Source organism: Mesoplodon densirostris, chromosome 15, assembly GCF_025265405.1.
Source record: "Mesoplodon densirostris isolate mMesDen1 chromosome 15, mMesDen1 primary haplotype, whole genome shotgun sequence".
Classification (NCBI taxonomy): domain Eukaryota; kingdom Metazoa; phylum Chordata; class Mammalia; order Artiodactyla; family Ziphiidae; genus Mesoplodon; species Mesoplodon densirostris.
The window spans coordinates 7,583,469-7,603,894 of NC_082675.1; the positions used below are offsets into that span (position 1 = coordinate 7,583,469).

The following is a 20,426-nucleotide window of genomic DNA, read 5'->3' on the forward strand; positions in this document are numbered from 1 at the left end:
GGGGGTGTGGTCATGTGAAGAGGCCCTCTCAATTGGGGGCCGCGTGCCCGCCCCCCGCTCCGAAGTGGCGTCACTTCCGGCGTGTGCGTGTGAGGTCCGTTCGACGCGGGATGGCGGCTCTACGGAGTTGGCTGTCGCGGAGCGTAGCCTTCTTCTTCAGGTAAGGCTTGAGGTCGTGTAGGAGGTCAGGGTCGGACAGAGGGAGGGGACGCTGAGAGCGCCGCGCCCGGGCCGCAGCCCCGGCCTTGCGGGCGCGCGCTTCCCTTCTCGGCCGAGAGGGTCACGGCGTCCCGCCCCTCTCGGAGGTCTGAGGACGTCCCGCCTCTGCCTCGGGCCAGAGGCCTCCCTCCCCCTCGGCCAAGCCCGGGCTTCGTGTCTCACTGACGGCTTTTCCGTTTTCCCACCTGCCGAAAGCGCGTTCCCCCACTCGGGCTGTCTTTTGGGGGGCGCTCGGCCTGCCCGCGAAGTGACTCTCGTTGGCCCATTGACGTCATTGGGGAGAGTAGGGGGAGAGGCCCAGGCAGGCGGCGGGTTCCCGGAGGAGGTTTTCCGTGAGGGCGGAGGAGCCCCAGGAACTTGCCTGTCTCCCCGCGGGCCCTGCTCCCTCGGCCTCTTGACGCCTGCGGGCTCCAGGGGATCATCAGAGCACTTGCAGCCTAGGCCAGAGAGCCAGCGGTAAATCCTGCCTGCAGAAGCGTTTTATTTTGGCCTGAGTTTTTAAAAGGCTTTGAGACCACCTCTTAAACGTCCACACCTGGTAACTCTTAAACTGCGGCACCATCGGCCCGCCTTCCCGCGCGGGGAGCCAAGTAGCGGTTTCTTCTAGCCCGGGCCTTTCCAGTCCCCCCAGCTCCGCACAGAGCCCTGTCGTGTGGAAGGCCACCCTACGTCGTCATTTGGGTTCCAGCGTGGCCCGAGTTTGAGTCTCCAGCCCCTGCAAATAACAGTAAATTGAAGAGGCGTTTACAGGTTGGTGGTTGTGCCTTACTAAATTTGACTTCTGTTTCTAGGTACAAACAGTGTGGGCCAGTCGTGGCTAACTGTGAGAAGCGCTCTTTCTCGGAATTGATAAGACCATGGCACAAAACCGTGGCTGCTGGATTTGGGGTAACCCTGTGTGCAGTTCCTATTGCACAGGTGAAGTACTGTCCTGTCACTCCGTGTTGTCTTTGTGTACTGTGTCCTCTTGAAATCCCAGGTGGGCAGTGAAGCATCTGACAAGCTCTCATGGTTTTACCCCGCGCTCCTCCCCACTTTCTAGTGTATCGGCATCTTCTTGTCAGAGCTGAGCAAATATAGTAATATTTCCATTTTAATAGTATTATTTGGTAGGAACACTGTGTCAAGTTAGTCAGATTGTATAAAGAGGGAAGAAAGAAAAGAACATATTACAGTGTCAACAAGATAGTCTTTCATTCAACAAAAATTTATTGGGCAACTTTTATGTGCCATACACACTGAGACCGTACGAGCAAATCAAACGAAGTTTCTGCTTTCATAAAGCTTACATTCTGGAGAGAAGGAAGAGGAGAAAGTGGAATGAAAGGGGGAGAGAGAGAGAGAAATAGATGAGCTCAGCTCACAGAGTTAGCTCAGGACCAGAATGTGCTTTGACTTTTGTACTTTGTGGGCCATTGTAGAGCTTTGGATTTTATTATGGAAAAGAAGCCACAGAGGATTGTAACATAAGATTATTATGATCTGACGTAAGTTTTTAAAGGTGGCTGTGTGGAACTAAAAAGACCAGCAGGGGTCCAGGCATGAGATGATCGCGGGCTTGGCTTGGGTGGGGGGAGCGGGCTGAATGCCATCAGCAGGAGTTGCCAGTGGGTTAGGTGTGAAGTATATAACTTCGCTTCCAGTACTTTTAAAAGGCCTAAGCAACGGAGAGAATGCTGTTGCCATATACTGGGATGGAAAGGAATGGGCTTGGGGAGGAAGAAACCAAGAGTTCAGTTTTGGAAATGACATCTAGGTGGAGTTGTCAAGTAGACAGTGATATGAAAGTGGTACCTTATTAAAAAACCGTTGGTTATATGCTTTATCAGGAAGAGCTAAATAAGAAATCGGCAAACCCCATTTTGGCAAAACATTCCTGATACTTAAGTGTGTGTTTATCACAGCAACAAGATTAATTCCATCTATCACAAGTATTTTCAGCATCTTCTGAGGCTCACTCGTGAGCCTTTCCCTTTTTGTGCCTCACTTCAGCCCTCATCTCTGTGTACTAATGACCCTTTAACCCTAAAATCCTTACTTGGACACCAAGCCATTTTCAGTCATTGTTAGGACAGCCTTTCTTCCTCCAAAAGATTTTGTGTGTGTTTGTCCTTTTTATTTTTTTTAATGTTTACCTATTTATTTGTTTGGTTGCGCTGGGTCTTAGTTGTGGCTCCCCGGCTCCTTAGTTGCAGCACATGCACTATTAGTTGCAGCACACATGTGGAATCTAGTTCCCTGACCAGAGAAAGAACCCAGGCCCACTGCATTGGGAGCACGGAGTCTTAACCACTCTGCCACCAGAGAAGCCCCCTGTGTTTGTCCTTTCTAGTTCGTATACTATTCTTAAGCCCTAGTTACCTCAGTTCTAGGCCACATGCCAGGAGCCTCTGGTTGACAGGAGCCTCTAGTCATTCTCCTGTAGGAACAGCAGTGCCACTTTCGTTCTTCAGAGCCTGCAGTGGCTCCCCGTAATGTGTTACAGAGCTAAAATCCAGCAAACTCTCCTCGCACTCCAGTGCCCTAGCCAGTCTCATCTCCCTTGTGCCATCCACTCCAACCAGGCTAGATTCCCGACATCCCCTGCATACATCATATGTATTCTTTTCCTCATCGTTTCTTCTAACCCAGGACGCATGTCCATGCTAATCCTAGTTGTCTTGAGACCCAAATCCCACCTCTTTTTTTTGTTTTGTTGTTTTGTTTTGTTTTGCGGTACGCGGGCCTCTCACCGCTGTGGCCTCTCCCGCTGTGGAGCACAGGCTCCGGACGCGCAGGCCCAGCGGCCATGGCTCACGGGCCCAGCCGCTCTGCGGCATGTGGGATCTTCCCGGACCGGGGCACAAACCCATGTCCCCTGCGTTGGCAGGCGGACTCTCAACCACTGTGCCACCAGGGAAGCTCCCACCTCTTTTTAAAGGCTTTCCTAGTTCCTGGCCAACAATGATTTCCCTCTCTGACCACTTATATTGTCTATTTTGATATTTGATGATAATCTATTTGACTCCCCTGAGTCAGCAGAGCATAATGGAAACTTGGGAGTGAGAAGATTTGGTTTGAGGTCTACGTGTGTACTTTTGAGGAGAGTTACATAACTATTCTGAGCTTCCGTGTCCTCATTAAAAGAGAAGTGCTAATACCTAGACTGTTGTGAGGAACAAGTACACATGCCTTGTAAAATGGAGAGCATTATGAAGACACAGATTATCAGAACAGGTCAAAGTTAGCTTCTCACGAGCAGAGACGATATCATTCTTTCCTTTCTAGCCCCTCAGTGCTAGGTACATAATGAATACTTACTTAGTTGATTGAATGAAATATAAATATGATAAAATTCATGATTTGTTCATGTATCAGAGATATTTCTTGATTGCTACTTTCAACAGGTAGTGATTCAGTGTGCTTATACTTTAAATAGCAAAAAGACAACAGACGATAGAGGGATTGTTAGTTCTGATACAATAAATCCTCTGCTATGGGAGAAAAAGGGAAAGTTAGGGATGACTTGTCATCATAGTTGCCAATATTTAATCAAGTTGGCCACCACATTCCCTTAACTCGTGAGATAGTTATACTGCCCTTTTTTTTTTTTTAAACAACAGCTGAGGTCAGAGGGAAGCGTCTCCTCTCCCCCACATCAAGACTGTACAGCTCATTCTGCAGATTTGCCCTCTCCACCATTTACTTCCTTAGACTCAGCTTAATCCTTGTCAACTCTATGAAGCCTTTTCTAAGTTATTCTCATTCAACGTAGAAGTGATTGCTATCTTACATGTGCCCCTCCAGACTTCTTCCACAGCTCCCATGGTACTTGATTGCATTAATTTTCTAATTTATCTTTATATCCCAAGCATCTAGCACTGTGGTAATGAATGAATCATAACTTCATGAAATTTGTTGATTATAAATACTAGCCTTTTATTTGATGAAAAGAAATACTTTGCTTTTTGGAGCAGAGAATAAGCAACAAAAGTAGGTAGAAAGCATATTCTAGAATTATTTTCATATGTTGTCTTAAATAGCGAAAATAAAGCTTAAAAAGAAAAAGTTAACACAGAAGCATCACAGTGCAGTTGCAGTGTGAGAATTACATTTTTCACTTGGCTGTCTATGATCTCAGCTCGAGCTTTAGGTTCAAAATTGACTAAAAATGTTTGTGTGTTTCAGAAACCGGAGCCTCATCCTCTTAGTAATGACGCGTTAATGAGGAGGGCTGTGTCTTTGGTAACAGATAGCACCTCTACCTTTCTCTCTCAGACCACATATGCATTGATTGAAGCAATCACTGAATATACTAAGGTAAGTGTCCTCTTGTTAAGTCTTGGTCATCTAAGTCAGTGGTTAGCAAACTGTGGCTCACAGATCAAATTGGATCTGATGCCTGCGTTTGTAGTTGGATTGGTACACGGTCAGGCTCGGTTTTTTTGTGTATTGTCTATGACTGCTTTCGTGAGTTGAATAGTTGCAAACAGAGATTGTAGGGCCACTCTCTGGCCCTTTCCAAAAAAAAGTTGGTTGAGTCCTGATCTAAATTACTGGTTTTTAGACTTTCTCCAGGAACCCTTTTTATTATTCATTTTATTTTATTAAAAAAAAATTTTTATTGAAGTATAGTTGATTTACAATGTTGTGTTAATTTCTGCTGTACAGCAAAGTGATTCAGTTACACATATATTCTTCTTCATATTCTTTTCCATTATGGTTTATCACAGGATATTGAATATAGTTTCCTGTGCTGTATAGTAGGACCTTGTTGTTTATGCATTCTCCATATAATAGTTTGCACCTGCTAATCCCAAACTCCCAGTCCATCTTTCCCTCACCTCCCTCCCCCTCGGCATCCACAAGTCTGTTCTCTATATCTGCGAGTCTGTTTCTGTTTTGTAAGTTCATTTGTAGCATTATTTTAGATTCCACATACAAGTGATATCACATGATTTGTCTTTTTCTGGGTTACTTCACTTAGTATGATCATCCATGTTGCTGCAAATGACATTATCCATTTTTTAAAAATAAATTTTTATTTATTTATTTATTTTTGGCTGAGTTGGGCCTTTGTTGCTGTGCATGGGCTTCTCTAGTTGTGGCGAGCGGGGGCTACTCTTCATTGCGGTGTGTGGGCTTCTCCTTGTGGTGGCTTCTCTTGTTGCAGAGCACGGGCTCTAAGCGTGTGAGCTTCAGTAGTTGCGACTCGTGGGCTCTAGGGCGCAGACTCAGTAGTTGCGGCACATGGGCTTAGTTGCTCCGCAGCATGTGGAATCTTCTCAGACCAGGGCTTGAACCTGTGTCCCCTGTGTTGGCAGGCAGATTCTTAACCACTGTGCCACCAGGGAAGCTCCTGTTCCATTCTTTTTTATAGCTGAGTAATATTCCATTGTATATATGTACCACATCTTTATCCATTCATCTGTCAGTGGACATATAGGTTGCTTCCATATCTTGGCTACTGTAAATAGTGCTGCTATGAACATAGGGGTGCTTGTATCTTTTTGAATTAGAGTTTTGCTTTATCCTTATTTAATGTAGGGCCCCTGCAGGTGGGACACTCGCCCTCTGGGAAGGGGCTGTGGTCAGCCTCACTGTTCAGGAACCCTTTTTAAAAGAAAAATCTTAAATATAGCAGCCCGGTATATAAGACAGGGGGACCATGCTGATCTGGTTCAGTTGGGGGTACCAGGGGCTTCTATGTGAGGACAGTTTGAAAACCACTGATCTGAGCTAATAGAGAGTATGTGGATAATCAGAATCATTTTAAAAAGTCTCATTTATATGTTTCTTTACCTTCATTTTCCAGCAACTTTATTCCCAGTTTTCTGAGTTTTCCATCTGCGTTATGTTCTTTTTGTATGTCTAAATTGCTAACAAGCTTTTAAAACACAGAAGTTTACAAGTGGAGATACTGATGTCCTAGGATAATGCCTCTACTTCATACAATACTGCAGGTTCAGTGAGGCATGAGGACTGAAGAGCCAGTTTGCTGCAATGGGACTTCACCTTGAGGTGTAAGTCTCACTAACCCTAATATGCCTCACTTATTTTACTCATTTATTCTATATTTGTAGGCTGTTTATACCTTAATTTCTCTGTACCGACAATACACAAGTTTACTTGGGAAAATGAATTCACAGGAGGAAGACGAAGTGTGGCAGGTGATCATAGGAGCCAGAGTTGAGGTGAGCAAAAAGTTACTTGGCGTTTCTGTATTAGTGCTCCTACCTCATTGTGGTTATCTAAATGATTGAATGAAGGTGTTTTACCAGTAGCTGTTCTCTCAGTCTACTACTGAATAGTCCATTTAAATGTGCTTAATGACGTAATGCAGAGTCATGTTGTCTAAAGTGCTTTGTTTAATTTATAGATGACTTCAAAACAGCAAGAGTACTTGAAGTTGGAAACCACCTGGATGACTGCAGTTAGTCTTTCAGAGATGGCAGCAGAAGCTGCATACCAAACTGGTAGGTTAAAGTTCTTACTCTGGAGGTGCTGTTTGAGTTTTCATCTAGCTGAAAAGTGAGGGATATTGTGGCTATAACTTTGTGGGAAAATGTTCCCATTTCCAATATATTAACCAATATTTCATCTGCACAAAGGAAAAATTAATGCCCTTGTAGACCAGACCCATAGAAGCTAGATAGTTAATATCTAGAAAAGAGAAATGATAAAACTACTGTCAGCCGGAAATTTTGATTGCTTCCAAATAGTTTTTGAACATTTTATTTTGTAATAACCTGGATAATTTATGAATAACTAGTATCTATATTTCAGGCTTTGTGGTAAACATTTTATAGACATTTAACCCCCATAGTTCCTTTAAAGTAGGAGTTACTGTCATCATTCCCACTTTATAGATGAAGAAACTGACAGAGGGGGTTAAGTAATTCACCCAGCATGCTGTGGTACACAGTAAGTAAGCAGCCAAATGGGGATTCAGCAAGGTAGGTCAAATTCTAAAGCCTTTTCCCCTGGTAGCCAGGGCTTTATCCTCTGTGCCTTGGTGCCTGCATATAGAAAATGCAGTTATTCATTCACCAGGCGTTTTTAAACCATCACTATCCATCCAGTGGGCTTGAGCTGAATGGTTTTCTAATTAAATGTATTTGAGGGAACCCCTCATTTGACATCTTACCTGGTTGGGCCCAAACTATGTCACCATAGAAATTCTTATTAGGAAACTGGTTTGTTAAAGTGGTTTTGTTTTCTCAAATCTTAAAGACATAAAAGATTTTTAAAGGAAAAACAAAAAATTCTTTCTTAGTTAACTAATGCCCGAGGAATAAGAGATTCTGAAAACAGGATTGGAATGAAGAGCGAAACAACAGAAGTGTAAAAGTAGCATTTTAGTAGTGGCACACCAAAGGTGGGAGCAGGGTTTCCAGGTGCAGTGAACAGGGAGGTTTGCTGAGGGTTCTACAGCAGGAACAGTCCCAGGCAGCCCTCACCACTCACTAGGCTTAGATCTAGCAGGAGAAAAGAGGGAGAGTAAATTATAAGCATTATCTGAAAAAAGACATTTTCCCAAAACTGATTGAAAGGGCTCACAAAGGTTCTGAACAGAATTTAAAATATACCTCATATGGTAAAAAACAAAAACTATACAAAGAAAAATCCTAAAAACTATAAGAAAAAAACAGAATAACTTACAAAGGAAGTATAATCAGACATTAATCTTCTTATCTGCAACCCTAGATGCAAGGTGACAAAAAACCATCCAAATATCTTTAAAATGTGAGAATAAAAGATGTTTTCAGAAATAAAGACTCAGCTTACCAACTGCTTATGCCTTCTGGAAAAACAGTGTAAAGAAAAATTAGTTTAGAAAGAAGCAACTGAGATACAAAACTAATGAAAATTTAGTAAAACTTGTCAAAAGCTCTGAGTGTTCATTTTTTTTAAATAAATTAATTTATTTTGGGCTGTGTTGGGTCTTCGTTGCTGTGCATGGGCTTTCTCTAGTTGCGGGGGCTACTCTTTGTTGCAGTGCACAGGCTTCTCATTGCGGTGGCTTCTCTCATGGAGCATGGGCTCTAGGCACACAGGCTTCAGTAGTTGTGGCGCACAGGCTTAGTTGCTCTGCAGCATGTGGGATCTTCTTGGGCCAGGGACTGAACTGTGTCCCCTGCATTGGCAGGCAGATTCTCAACCACTGTGCCACCAGGGAAGCCCCCTGAGTGTTAAATTTTTAAGTAATCAAATCAGTTTGGGGAAGAAGTGAAAGCATGCTAAGCTTTCTTGAGAAGAGAGACAATGGCTTAACATTAGACACTGTTAAACACTTCAAAAAGAATTGGGGGGGGGGGCGAGGAGGGAAAAGTTGATAAAATTCAGTTAAGGCAGGAAAGGTTTAAGAAATAAAGCCTGTTGGGCTTCCCTGGTGGCGCAGTGGTTGAGAGTCCGCCTGCCGATGCAGGGGACACAGGTTCGTGCCCCAGTCCAGGAAGATCCCACATGCCGCAGAGCAGCTAGGCCTGTGAGCCATGGTCGCTCAGCCTGCACGTCCAGAGCCTGTGCTCTGCAACGGGAGAGGCCACAACGGTGAGAGGCCCGCATACCACAAAAAAAAAAAAAAAGAAAGAAAGAAGGAAAGCCTGTTAATTAGAATAAATTTACATATTAAATGATACTTTCTGAATGTATTAAAAAATAATTCTAGCTAAAACCGTTTACAGAGGCACATCTAAAACAAAAACGCATAGGCAGGTTTAGAATTTTAAGATAAACTAAACCATTACTAACAAAAAGAAATCTACCCCCAAAAAGGTGGCAGAGCCATGTCGAATCCGAAGGGGGATTCCAGACAAAGAGCATTGAAAGGGACAGAACAGTTCATCAGGACACCAGTCATGAATCGTGTGCCTAATGCGGCAAAAACTGACAGACTTACAAGGAGAAATGGGGCTTGATACACATCTTGGGCTCACAGGTCAAGACCAAAACAAAACTAGTAAGTGTTGGAACAGAATGGTTTTTAAAAGCTTAACCAAATACATATACTGAATACAAAATTTTGCCCTCCCCGCCAAAAAAAAATTCTCTTCAAATTCAAATAGTATACAACATGTACAGAAATTGATCTTTATGCCAAGTGACAAAGACTCAGCAAATGACTTGATACCCCCCCTTCCTCACCAAAGATCAAAATGGAAATTTAATTCTTACTACTCAATATCAAAAACCCTGATTTAAGAATGGAAAGAAGATCTGAATAGACGTTTTCCAAAGACAACATACAGATGGCCAGTGGATGCATGAAAAGATGCTCAACATCGCTAATCATCAGAGAAATGCAAATCAAAACCACAGTGAGGTATCACCTCACCTGTCAGAATGGCTATCATAAAAAGATCATAAGTCACAAATGTCGGTGAGAATGTGGAGAAAAGGGAACCCTAGTACACTGTTGGTGGTTATGTAAAATGGTGCAGCCACTGTGATAAACAGTATGGAGGTTACTCAAAAAACAAAATAAACCCACACACCTATGGTCAACTAATCTGTGACAAAGGAGGCAAGAATATACAATGGCAAAAAGTCTCTTTTCAATAAGTGGTGCTGGGAAAACTGGACAGCTACATGTGAAAGAATGAAATTAGAACACTCTCTAACACCATACACAGAAATAAACTCAAAATGGATTAAAGACCTAAGTGTAAGGCCAGATACTATAAAACTCTTAGAGGAAAACATAGGCAGAACACTGACATAAATCACAGCAATATCTTTTTTGATCCACCTCCTAGAGTAATGAAAACAAAAATAAACAAATGGAACCTAATTAAACTTAAAAGCTTTTGCACAGCAAAGGAAACCATAAACAAAACAAAAAGACAACCTATAGGATGGGAGAAAATATTTGCAAACGAAGTGCCCAACAAGGGATTAATCTCCAAAATATACAAACAGTTCATGCAACCCAGTAACAGAAAAACAAACAACCCAATCAGAATATGGGCAGAAGATCGAAATAAACATTTTGCCAAAGAAGACATACAAATGGCCAAGAAGCACGTTAGAAGATGTCAGTATCACTAATTAGAGAAATGCAAATCAAAAATGCAATGAGGTGTCACCTCACACCAGTCAGAATGGCCATCATCAAAAAATCCACAAACAATAAATGCTGGAGAGGTTATAGAGAAAAGGGAACCCTCCTACACTGTTGGTGGGAATGTAACTTGGTACAACCATTGTGGAGAACAGTATGGAGTTTCCTTAAAAAACTGCAAATAGAACTACCATATGATCCAGCAATCCCGCTCCTGGGCATATATCCAGAGAAAACCGTAATTTGAAAAGATAACATGCACCCCAGTGTTCACTGCAGCACTGTTTACAGTAGCCAAGATGTGGAAGGAACCTAAATGTCCATCTACAGAAGAGTGGATAGAGAAGATGTACATACATACAATGGAATATTACTCAGCCATAAAAAAGAACAAAATAATGCCATTTGCAGCAACATGGGTGGACCTAGAGATAGTCATACTGAGTGAATTAAGTCAGAGAAAGACAAATATCATATGATTATCGCTTATATGTGGAACCAAAAAAAATGATACAGATGAACTTATTTACAAAACAGAAATAGAGTCACAGATGTAGAAAACAAACTTATGGTTACCGGGGGGGGGGAAGGTTCGGGGGAGGGATAAATTGAGAGATTGGGATTGACATATATACACTACTATGTATAAAATAGATAACTAATAAGGACCTACTGTATAGCACAGGGAACTCAATACTCTGTAATGACCTATATGGGAAAAGAATCTAAAAAAGAGTGGATATATGTGTATGTATAACTGATTCACCTTACTGTACACCTAAAACTAACAAATCAACTATACTCCAATAAACATTTTTTTAAAAAGACAATGGTAAAAATAAACAAACTGAAAATAGTGGGAATTCCCTGGTGGTCCAGTGTTTAGGACTCTGCATTTTCATTGCCAAGGGCATGGGTTCAGTCCCTGGTTGGGGAACTAAGATCCCTACAAGCCAAGCAGCACAGCAAAAAAAAAAAAAAAGAGGAAAAAGAAAAAAAGAAAAAAAAATAGAACCACCATATGATCCAGCAATTCCTTTCCACTCCTGGGTGTATATCTGAAGAAAATGAAACTGTGAATTCAAAAAGATATATGCACCCCAATGTTCATAGCAGCATTATTTACAATAGCCAAGATTTGGAAGCAACCTAAGTGTCCATCAACAGATGAATGGATAAAGATGTGGTGTATATATACAGTGGAATATTACTCAGCCATAAAAGAATGAAGTTTTGCAATTTGCAACAACATGGATGGACTTGCAAGGTTTAGTCTTAGTAAAATAAGTCAGACACAAAGACAAATACTGTATAATATCACTTATATGTGGAATCTAAAAAATAAAACTAGTGAATATAACAAAACAGACTCACAGATACAGAGAACAAACTAGTGGTTACCAGTGGGGAGAGGATGAAGAGGTATAAACTACTATGTATAAAATAAATAAGCTGCAAGGATATACTGAACAGCACAGAAAACATAGCCAGTATTTTATAGTAACTATAAATGGATTAGAACCTTTAAAATTGTGAATAACTATGTTGTACACCTAAAACTTATATACTATCGTAAATCAACTATACCTCAATAAGGAAAAATGGAAATTTAAATGTATTTAGAACTGTCATAAGTCTTGTATATAGCAGACCCAGAGAGTTGTATACAAGTAGCTCTTAAATAGAAATTGACCCTTATTTAAAGGCACATGTCATAAATAAAAAGAACAGCAGCCATAAGTGACAGGTAATGTTCACTGTACTAAGAAGAACTGAAAATAAATTAATTAAACTTTTAACCCAGTAAGTTAGAGAAAGCAAAATAAATTCAGACAATGTAGAATAAAAGAAAGAAAAGGTATAAAAAGACTGAAAAGAAATAGGGACTTCCCTGGTGGTGCAGTGGTTAAGAATCCACCTGCCAATGCAGGGGACACGGGTTCTAGCCCTGGTCTGAGAAGATGCCACATGCCGTGGAGCAGCTAAGCCCGTGTGCCACAACTACTGAGCCTGAGCTCTAGAGCCCGCAAGCCACAACTGCTGAGCCTGCGTGCCACAGCTACTGAAGCCCGCACGCCTAGAGCCTGTGCTCCGCAACAAGAGAAGCCACTGCAATGAGAAGCCCACGCACCACAATGAAGAGTAGCCCCTGCTCGCCGCAACTAGAGAAAGCCTGTGTGCAGCAACGAGGACACAATACTGCCAAAAATAAATAGTCAGAAAGGCAAACTGGTTCCTTGAAAAGAATTTAAAAATTAGGTTTGGCAAGTATAACTTTTTAGAGAGCAAAAGTAACATCAGAAGGAGCTATTATAGATATGGAGGGGTTTTAAATCATACGAGAATATTATGATCTTTATGTAAATCCTAAGGTGGCCCAAGAAGTAAAGAATCCAAGATCAGTAACCACAAAAGTTGAAATAGTATTCACAAAGAATCTGTTCCCCCAACATAGACACTAAGCTCAGGCAGTTTTGTGGGAGAGTTTTATCAAATCTTCAAGAAACATAATTCCTGTGTTACAGAAAGTGTACCAAAAAATGATGACAAGCCTCCCAACTATTATAATTGTCTAAAGCCAGCATAGGCCTGATCCCAAACTGGACTTGCCCAGCACCAGAACAAAAAAACTATAGTTCAGTATCACTTATGAATATAGATATAAATCAAATATAACCATTTATCTTCAAAATAAAATGATAATTCAACATTAAAAAAACCTATCAACATAGACAAAACATTCTCTGACATAAATCATAGCAATGTTTTCTTAGGTCAGTCTCCCAAGGCAATGGAAATAAAAACAAAAGTAAACAAATGGGACTTGAACTTAAAAGCTTTTGCACAGCAAAGGAAACCATAAACAAAACAAAAAGACAGCCTACACAGTGGTAGAAAATATTTGCAAACAATGTGACTAACAAGGGCTTAATTTCCAAAATATATAAACAGCTCCTACAACTCAACGACAAAAAAGCAAACAACCCAATCGAAAAATGGGCAGAAGACTTAAGTAGACATTTCTCCAAAGAAGAAACACATATGGCCAATAGACACATGAGAAGATGCTCAACATCGCTAATTATTAGAGAAATGTAAATCAAAACTACAATAAGGTACCACCCCACACCAGTCAGAATGGCCATCATTAAAAAGTCTACAAATAACAAATGCCAGAGAGGGTGTGGAGAAAAGGGAACCCTCCTACACTGTTGGTGGGAAGGTAAGTTGGTGCAGCCACTGTGGAAAACTGTATGGAGGTTCCTCAGAAAACTAAAAATAGAGTTGCCATATGATCCAGCAATCCCACTCCTGGGCATGTATCTGGACAAAACTATAATTCAAAAAATACATGCACCCCTATGTTCACAGCAGCACTATTCACAATAGCCAAGACATGGAAACAACTTAAATCTCCATTGACAGATGAATGGTTAAAGAAGATGTACATATATACAATAGAATACTACTCAGCCATAAAAAAGAACAAAATAATGCCATTTGCAGCAACACGGATGCAACTAGAGATTATCATACTAAGTGAAGTAAGTCAGAAAGAGAAAGACAAATACCATATGATATCACTTATATGTGGAATCCAAAATATGACACAAATGAACTTATCTATGAAACAAACAAAATCAGGGACAGAGAGAACAGACTGGTGGTTGCCAAGGGCATTAGGGGAGGGATGGAGTGGGAGGCTGGGGTTAGCAGATGTAAGCTTTTATATATAGGATGGATAAACAACAAGGTCCTACTGTAGAGCACAGGGAACTCTATTCAGTATCTTATGATAAACCATAATGGAAAAGATTATTAAAAAAAAAAGAATGCATATATATGTGTAACTGAACCACTTTCCTGTGCAGTAGTAACGAACACAACATTGTATATCAACTACATTTCAATAAAAATAAAATTTTTAAAAATCTACATATAGCAAAAAAAACCCTATCAACATTTAATTCACTACTTGAGATTATCTACAGTAGATCATAGGAGAAAAGCCACTTGTGTAATCATATCAGTGTATGCCCCAGAAGCCTTCAGTAAAATGTAGTGCCCATTTCCGATTTAAATCAGTACAATTATACAGAGAACGTTCTTAACATGATGGTTAAATAATCCTATTTCATAGTGAAATGTGAGAAGCATTTCCATCAACGTCAGAAATAAAAGGATACCTGCTATCCTCCACTATCTTTCTACATTGTACTAAAGGTTCTCATTAATGCAGTAACATATAAAAGAACTGCTTGAATGTTCTGTAGATGAATTAATAAATATGGATATCTATACTATGAAATACACTAGCAGCAGGTAAAATGATAGCGCTCAAAAACAAAATTGCAAAATATGTTCAATAAATACTGTTTGTGCCATTTTGTAGATTTATAGTCATAAAAATTTTTTCTATGTATTCCATATGAATGTAGTAACTTTTTAAAAACGAACTAATTGGCTTTATTCAACAGTTCATGAATTGGACAGCAGCCCATCTAGTAAACAGATGAAATGTTACTTTATAGTAACGTTTTAAAGGATGAGGAAGGTGCCCTTTAAACTTCTAAAAGATGTTATCTCTGAAGATTGGGTAGGGTGAGGAAAGATATTTGACAATTTTATTAGTGATCTCTTCATTTGTCAAAAAGAAATGTATTACTTGTGCAGTTAAGAAAATTAAAATCTTAAAACATCTGTACTAAGAGCTGAGTAGCTATAAAGATGATTGTGGGAACTGCATTTGATAATTATAACAATGATGGCTGCTGATAGCTGGAGGAAAATGCCAGGGTTTTGACAACAAGGAGTAAAATGCAGACCTGGATGTGGAGGGTAGAGGGTTCTCTGCTTTGCAGGGAGGGCAGGGGAAGTGGCCCCAAGAAAGGCTCAGATGACAACCACGGAGCCCCCAGGCTTTCCTTGCATCCACTCAGCATAAGTGGCCCATCTTTTGGCAGGAGCGGACCAGGCCTCTGTAACCGCCAGGAGTCATATCCAGCTGGTGAGATCGCAGGTGCAGGAGGTGCACCAGCTTTCCCGGAAAGCAGAAACCAAGTTGGCAGAAGCACAGACAGAAGAACTCCGACAGAAAACACAGGAGGAAGGGGACGAGAGGGCTGAGCCAGAGCAGGAGGCCTACCTGCGTGAGGATTGAGCTGCTGCCCGCGTCTGCCCACTTGGCCTGGGGAAAGCAAGGGCAGACACCATCCAGCCCCGGGTCAGCACAGCTTTCTCTGCACAGAGAGGCATGGCAGGCAGGTCCTGCCCTGGCCCATCAGACCAGAGATCATTGTGAGCTGTGAGTGCCTGACCCCTATCTCCACGGTCTCAGGCTTCTACTGGACCTGGTTCTTAGCCCTGCAGCCTGTTAATATTTCACCCTGCTCAGCACAGCTGCCCTCTCATCCATTGATCTTTTTACCTCCCACCCAGAGCATCTCACCAACCTGGCCAGAGAGAAGGGGCCTTCTCAGGTCCACAAGTTTAGTAGCTGTTAAACCTCAGTTCCCCATCTACATTTTCAGATATGGTTTAGTATTTGCTCCCTCCATAGGGATGTGAGTTTTTTGGGGAAAGGGGAGCCTGTGTGTTTGTAAGATTTCTTTTTGGTAAGTGTTTCTAATGCCTTCTGTGACCTGGCCCCATTGCCCTGTAAGGACAGCTCGGGCCAAGGAGCCAAAAGCCCAAAAGCCCAGGGACTGGATGCAGTGTTTACCTGGTGCTCTTAACAGGACTTACTCCAACACACTTCTCGTTTCCTTCTTTCCTTGGAGTTTCTCTGTTGTATCTAAAGGAGAATAATTTTTTTTTTTGCATTTAAAAAAGACGTTTGTGTGTGTCTTTTGGAGCCCTAGGCAGCCTCCCTCCTTCACCACCCCCTCCAGACTGGAAGAGCCCCGAGGGGCTCCAGGAGTCCCCCCTGGAGTGGTGGCAGCATTTGCCCATTTAACACATACGGGTACAAGTTAGCCGGGTTTCAGTGTTTTAATCAGCATTAGCAAGGTCTGGGAGGGGGTTACAGAAACAAAGTCAGCATTTCTCGTAGCCCATCAAGGGCCGGGTTCCAGGGTTTTCGATTTCTTGTGATTTTGCAAAACTCACAGTCTGCTCGCTCAGGCCACCCCTCAAAGCTGGGACAAGGGGGCAGCTGCACACTTGAGCCCCTCATCTGTTACCAGTGCCCACATGGTCCACATCTCCAGGGGGCTGAGGCGGTGGACCAGGAGGAGCCCTCTGTACAGGCAGGGGTCCCGAGGGTCCAGGGGCCGCCGTATTCCAAACGTCTTGAAGCCAGCATGGTGCATGGGGCTCACCCCCAGCTTTTTCAGGCACATCCCCACAAAGACGTCATCAATGGGGAACAGTTCAGCCTCTTCCACAGCCGCTTGGAGGTGCTGCACAGTGGCTCTGGACATGACATACCCTCCACCCCCAGCATAGGGTGGGTAGTGGTGGGCCCTATACATGGAGGGTGGGATGAAATATTTGACCTTGGTGTTCCTGTTGGGCAGGGCCTGGCGGATGACATCTCCCACCAGTAGGTCCTGGGCTGGGTCCCAGCCATCCAGGAACTCCAGCACATTGGGGACATGGACAAAGACGTCGTCATCTCCCTTTAGCATGAAATGGGCCTGGGGACAGACAGCTGCCACCCAGCGCTGCAAGTGCAGCTCCTTGAGCGTCAGGTTGAAAAAGTCCTCAGCAAAGTCCCACTGTAGGATATCATCAAACTCCCGACTCTCGTAGGCCAGCAGCTGGGCTGGGGGCGCAGATCCTGCCACCCCCAGGAGGAACACCAGCTTCAGCTGCCGCCCCTTAGCCCAGCTTCCTGCCCGGCCCCACGTGCTGCGGATGGCCGCACGCCGCTCCACATGGCCAGGCTGTGACTTGATGGCCAGGAGCAGAAAGGTGTCCTCGGCACAGCCCGAAGGCTCCAGCAAGATGGAGAAGTTGCGGCAGTGGCGATAGGTCAAGAAGAGGCGGTGACGGTTAGGCAGGAACAGGGAGGCGTTAGCCACCGTGTGGTTGGGTGGACACTGGCTGCGCCGGGGCCCTGGGGGAGCCCAGAAGGGCTGTCGGGCCATGGGGCCCCCCGCTGGGTGGGCCTCCTTCTTCAGGAAGAACAGGCAGCTGAGCAGCATCACAGCAAGGCTGTACAGGACCAGCCAGCCTACCCTGCGGAACATGGCAGGGCCTGCAAGGAGAGAGCCCGTGAGCGGACCGAGCCCGGCCCTGCCCGTCCTCCACCTCCCCGGTCCCAAGGGCAACCCACGGCCCAGCAGCTAGGTCCTTTTCTTTATCTCCTTCAGCGTGTCCTCCGGCTCTTTCCAGAGTCCCTCTCCCACAGGACAGACCAAACACACCTGCTATGCCAGCCCTCGCTTCCCTTCTGCTGTCATTAGGGGACTCTTGGGTCAACTTTTTCTCCAAAAGGACTTGCAGCCACTTTAAAACTGAGGCGCACCACAAGTGTTTTCAGCATTTCCCACGAAGCTCAAGTACCTAATGAGCTTTAGTGAAAATGGCACCGCTTACTTCCAAAAAAAAAAAGTCTAGAGCGGCGGCAGGCCCTGCGTTTCCTGTCTCAGAGATGACGGCCCCCGGCACTGCCCTTAGGGAGTTTGCTCCTCCAGGGAGAGGAAACCACGGCAGGGCAGCAGCAGGTGGCGGAAGCCACCACAGAACACACCCATTTAACACATACTGGTACAGGTTTGCCTGAAGTATGGGTTTCCTGGGAAGTCGTTTAAATGGAGCTTTAGGGGGAAAAAAAAAAAAAAAAACATGCACAGGAAGAGCATGAAGGCAAATAGGAAAGCCATAGACTTGTACCAGCATGGCTCCCCTGCGGCCACCCCTCACCAGTTCTACCGCTTACTGAGTTCTGGTTTTCTCTCAGCAAGTCTCCCAGCAATACAAAGAGAAAGCTGAGAAATGGTAACTTAGTACAGTAACCTGCCCAAGAGCCACAGTAGCCAGGCAGCAGTCCCCTCCTCGTCACCTCCCCCTGCCGTGTCCTGGTCCAGCTGGCCATCACTTCGATCCGGTCTACCCGCATTAGCCTCATCCCGGTTGTCCCTGCCGCCACTGCAACAAAAGCATCTCTTCTAGCTGCCAGGGATGCAGTGGCAGGCAAGACAGGTCCCAGCCCTCACAAAGAGACCAAGAAACCAGTACGAACTTAAGGGAGTGCGGAGAAGAAATTAAAGCAGTGTGATGGAATAGAGTGACCGGAAAGGCTCTTTTAGCCCACGGTAGTTTAGAAAGCCCTCCCTGAAAAAGAACACTTGAGCAAGAACTGAACAAAGTAAGGGACCAAACCACATAACGACCTGGGGGCGGGGGGGAGAGTGGGGGAGTGGGCCGGGCAGAGGGAATAGTTAAGTGCAGAGCTCCTGAAGCAGGGCAGGAGGTGTGTAGCGTGGCTGGACCAGAAAGAACAAGGAGGAAAGTGTTAGGTGGTGAAGCGGGAGCAGTAGCCTGAGGAGGGTCACATGCAAGATCCATGGGGCAAGTTTGGGGAAAGAGCTTGTGTTTTATTGTAAGCACCACGGAGATACGTCGGAGGATTTAACAGAGGCGGTAATAAGAATTTACATTGTTTGGAAGGTCACTACTGCTGCTGCTTAGATGATGGATTGTGGAAGCGCAGAAGTGGTAACAAGAGACCAGCTAGCAAACTCTTGCATTAGTCAGTAACCAGCCGCAGCTGAGACTCGGGTGGGGGCCGTGGAGCACGAGAAAACTAGATGGATTTCAGGCGTGGAAAATGGATTTCAGGTGTGGGAGCTACGCCTGCTGTGGGGGAGGGCACCCGGGGAGGGGAAAGAGTTGGGGGCGGGTTGGTGGTGCCACTTACCGAGAAGGGCGCAAAGCCAGCTGTTTTGGTTTTGACTTGTGCGTTTCAGAGGCCCAGGCTGAGATGCGCTGTGGACCTGATTACCCCTTTGTCCACAGCGCTCCCAATGCACCCAATCCCCCAAGCGCTTCACTGCGGGAACCAACCCGAAGCTCCCCACTCCACACACCTGCTTGTGAATCCCATTCAGTACCTGCTAAGCGTAAGCCTCCCTCCGCTCTGCGAGCCCCCAAGCCTGGTCCTTAACCGGCTCGGGCTTCGGCGAGTGCACGCCCCCCTCCAAGTGGGTGCCGAGCCCTAAGGGTCTGAAATTGCTTCTGGGGTCCTCACAGGGCTCGGCGACCCATCACGCTTTGATGAGGGAAAGGGTCAAGGGCTAGTTCATTCTCTCCACACGACAGCCTCTAAAGGGCTCTTGTGGAGGCGCAAAGGCCCGTGGGGTCGCCAGAGCAAGGACCAGAGCCCCGCGGGGGACACCCCTCCGGGCCTGAGCACAGCGAGCGGCGCTGCCCGTCGGGGACTCCGGAGCAAGCGCCCCCAGGCTGCCCCGTCCACAACCCGCGGCTCCGGCCATTCTCGCCCCAGCGGGGCGAACAGAAGCCGACAGGCAGCAGGAGGCCACCTAGCCCCGACGGTCCACCGCAGGCGGGAGGCCGCTCCCGCGGGGCAGTACGACCGCGACCCCGCTGCTGCCAAGTCGGCTCCTCCCGCCGGGGGCTCGGCGCCCCTCCGCTCACAGTGGGACAGCCCCCTCCCAGCAGCGGGGCTCCAGGCGCCCCAGGCCAAACACCGCGCGCCCCTCGCCTACCTACCTGAGCCAAGACGCCGAGCGGACACCGGCGAGGAGCTCGCGCAGCGCAGCCGCATAAGCACGGCTCTCTCCGCGGGGCGCGGGAGGTGGGCAGGGCTCAGCGGCGACCCCTGAGCGCTGGCCACGCCCCCGCTCGGCCCACCAACCCAGCGGCAAGGGCCGGGCTTGAGGGCGCGGTCTCTGGGGGCGGGCCCGGGGCCGCCGCGGGTCCCCGCCCACCTGGGTCTGCGCAGCTCCCCGCGCACCTGCGGGTTGAGAGGCCCGGCCCTGCGGTGCTGACCGGGGGAGGCCGACCCCGCTCTCCCACGGCCAGGCTCCCCGCTCCCCACGGCCATTCCCCCGCTCCTCCCCAGCCAGGCACTCCCGCCTCCTCCCGGCCAGGCCCCCTCCCCGCTCCTCCCCATGGCCAGCACCCCGCTCCCCGGACGCGCGGCGGCGGCTGGACAGACGCGGAGCCGCGGAGTCAGAACAACCTTTAATCCCGCGCC

The 20,426-nt window shown here is 45.5% G+C and overlaps 2 protein-coding genes across 3 annotated transcripts; one reads left to right on the forward strand and one right to left on the reverse strand.

Moving 5' to 3' along the window:
• Positions 1 to 69: 69 nt before the first annotated feature.
• Positions 70 to 16,083, forward strand: DIABLO (diablo IAP-binding mitochondrial protein). 2 transcript variants are annotated; one of them, XM_060118790.1, is made up of 6 exons: positions 70 to 160; positions 1,011 to 1,137; positions 4,387 to 4,518; positions 6,282 to 6,392; positions 6,578 to 6,674; positions 15,226 to 16,083. In XM_060118790.1, exons 1-6 carry the CDS (start codon positions 111 to 113, stop codon positions 15,420 to 15,422), a joined length of 714 nt encoding a protein of 237 aa, XP_059974773.1. In that variant the 5' UTR covers positions 70 to 110; the 3' UTR covers positions 15,423 to 16,083. The 2 variants fall into 2 exon arrangements, with proteins under 2 accessions (XP_059974773.1, XP_059974774.1); XM_060118791.1 differs by having other exon boundaries at positions 6,348 to 6,392.
• A 297-nt stretch (positions 16,084 to 16,380) lies between these two features.
• On the reverse strand, positions 16,381 to 17,457 carry B3GNT4 (UDP-GlcNAc:betaGal beta-1,3-N-acetylglucosaminyltransferase 4). Its single transcript, XM_060119642.1, is given in 1 exon segment — positions 16,381 to 17,457. A coding segment is annotated over 1 exon segment (1,074 nt). The 5' UTR covers positions 17,455 to 17,457.
• Positions 17,458 to 20,426: the final 2,969 nt, after the last annotated feature.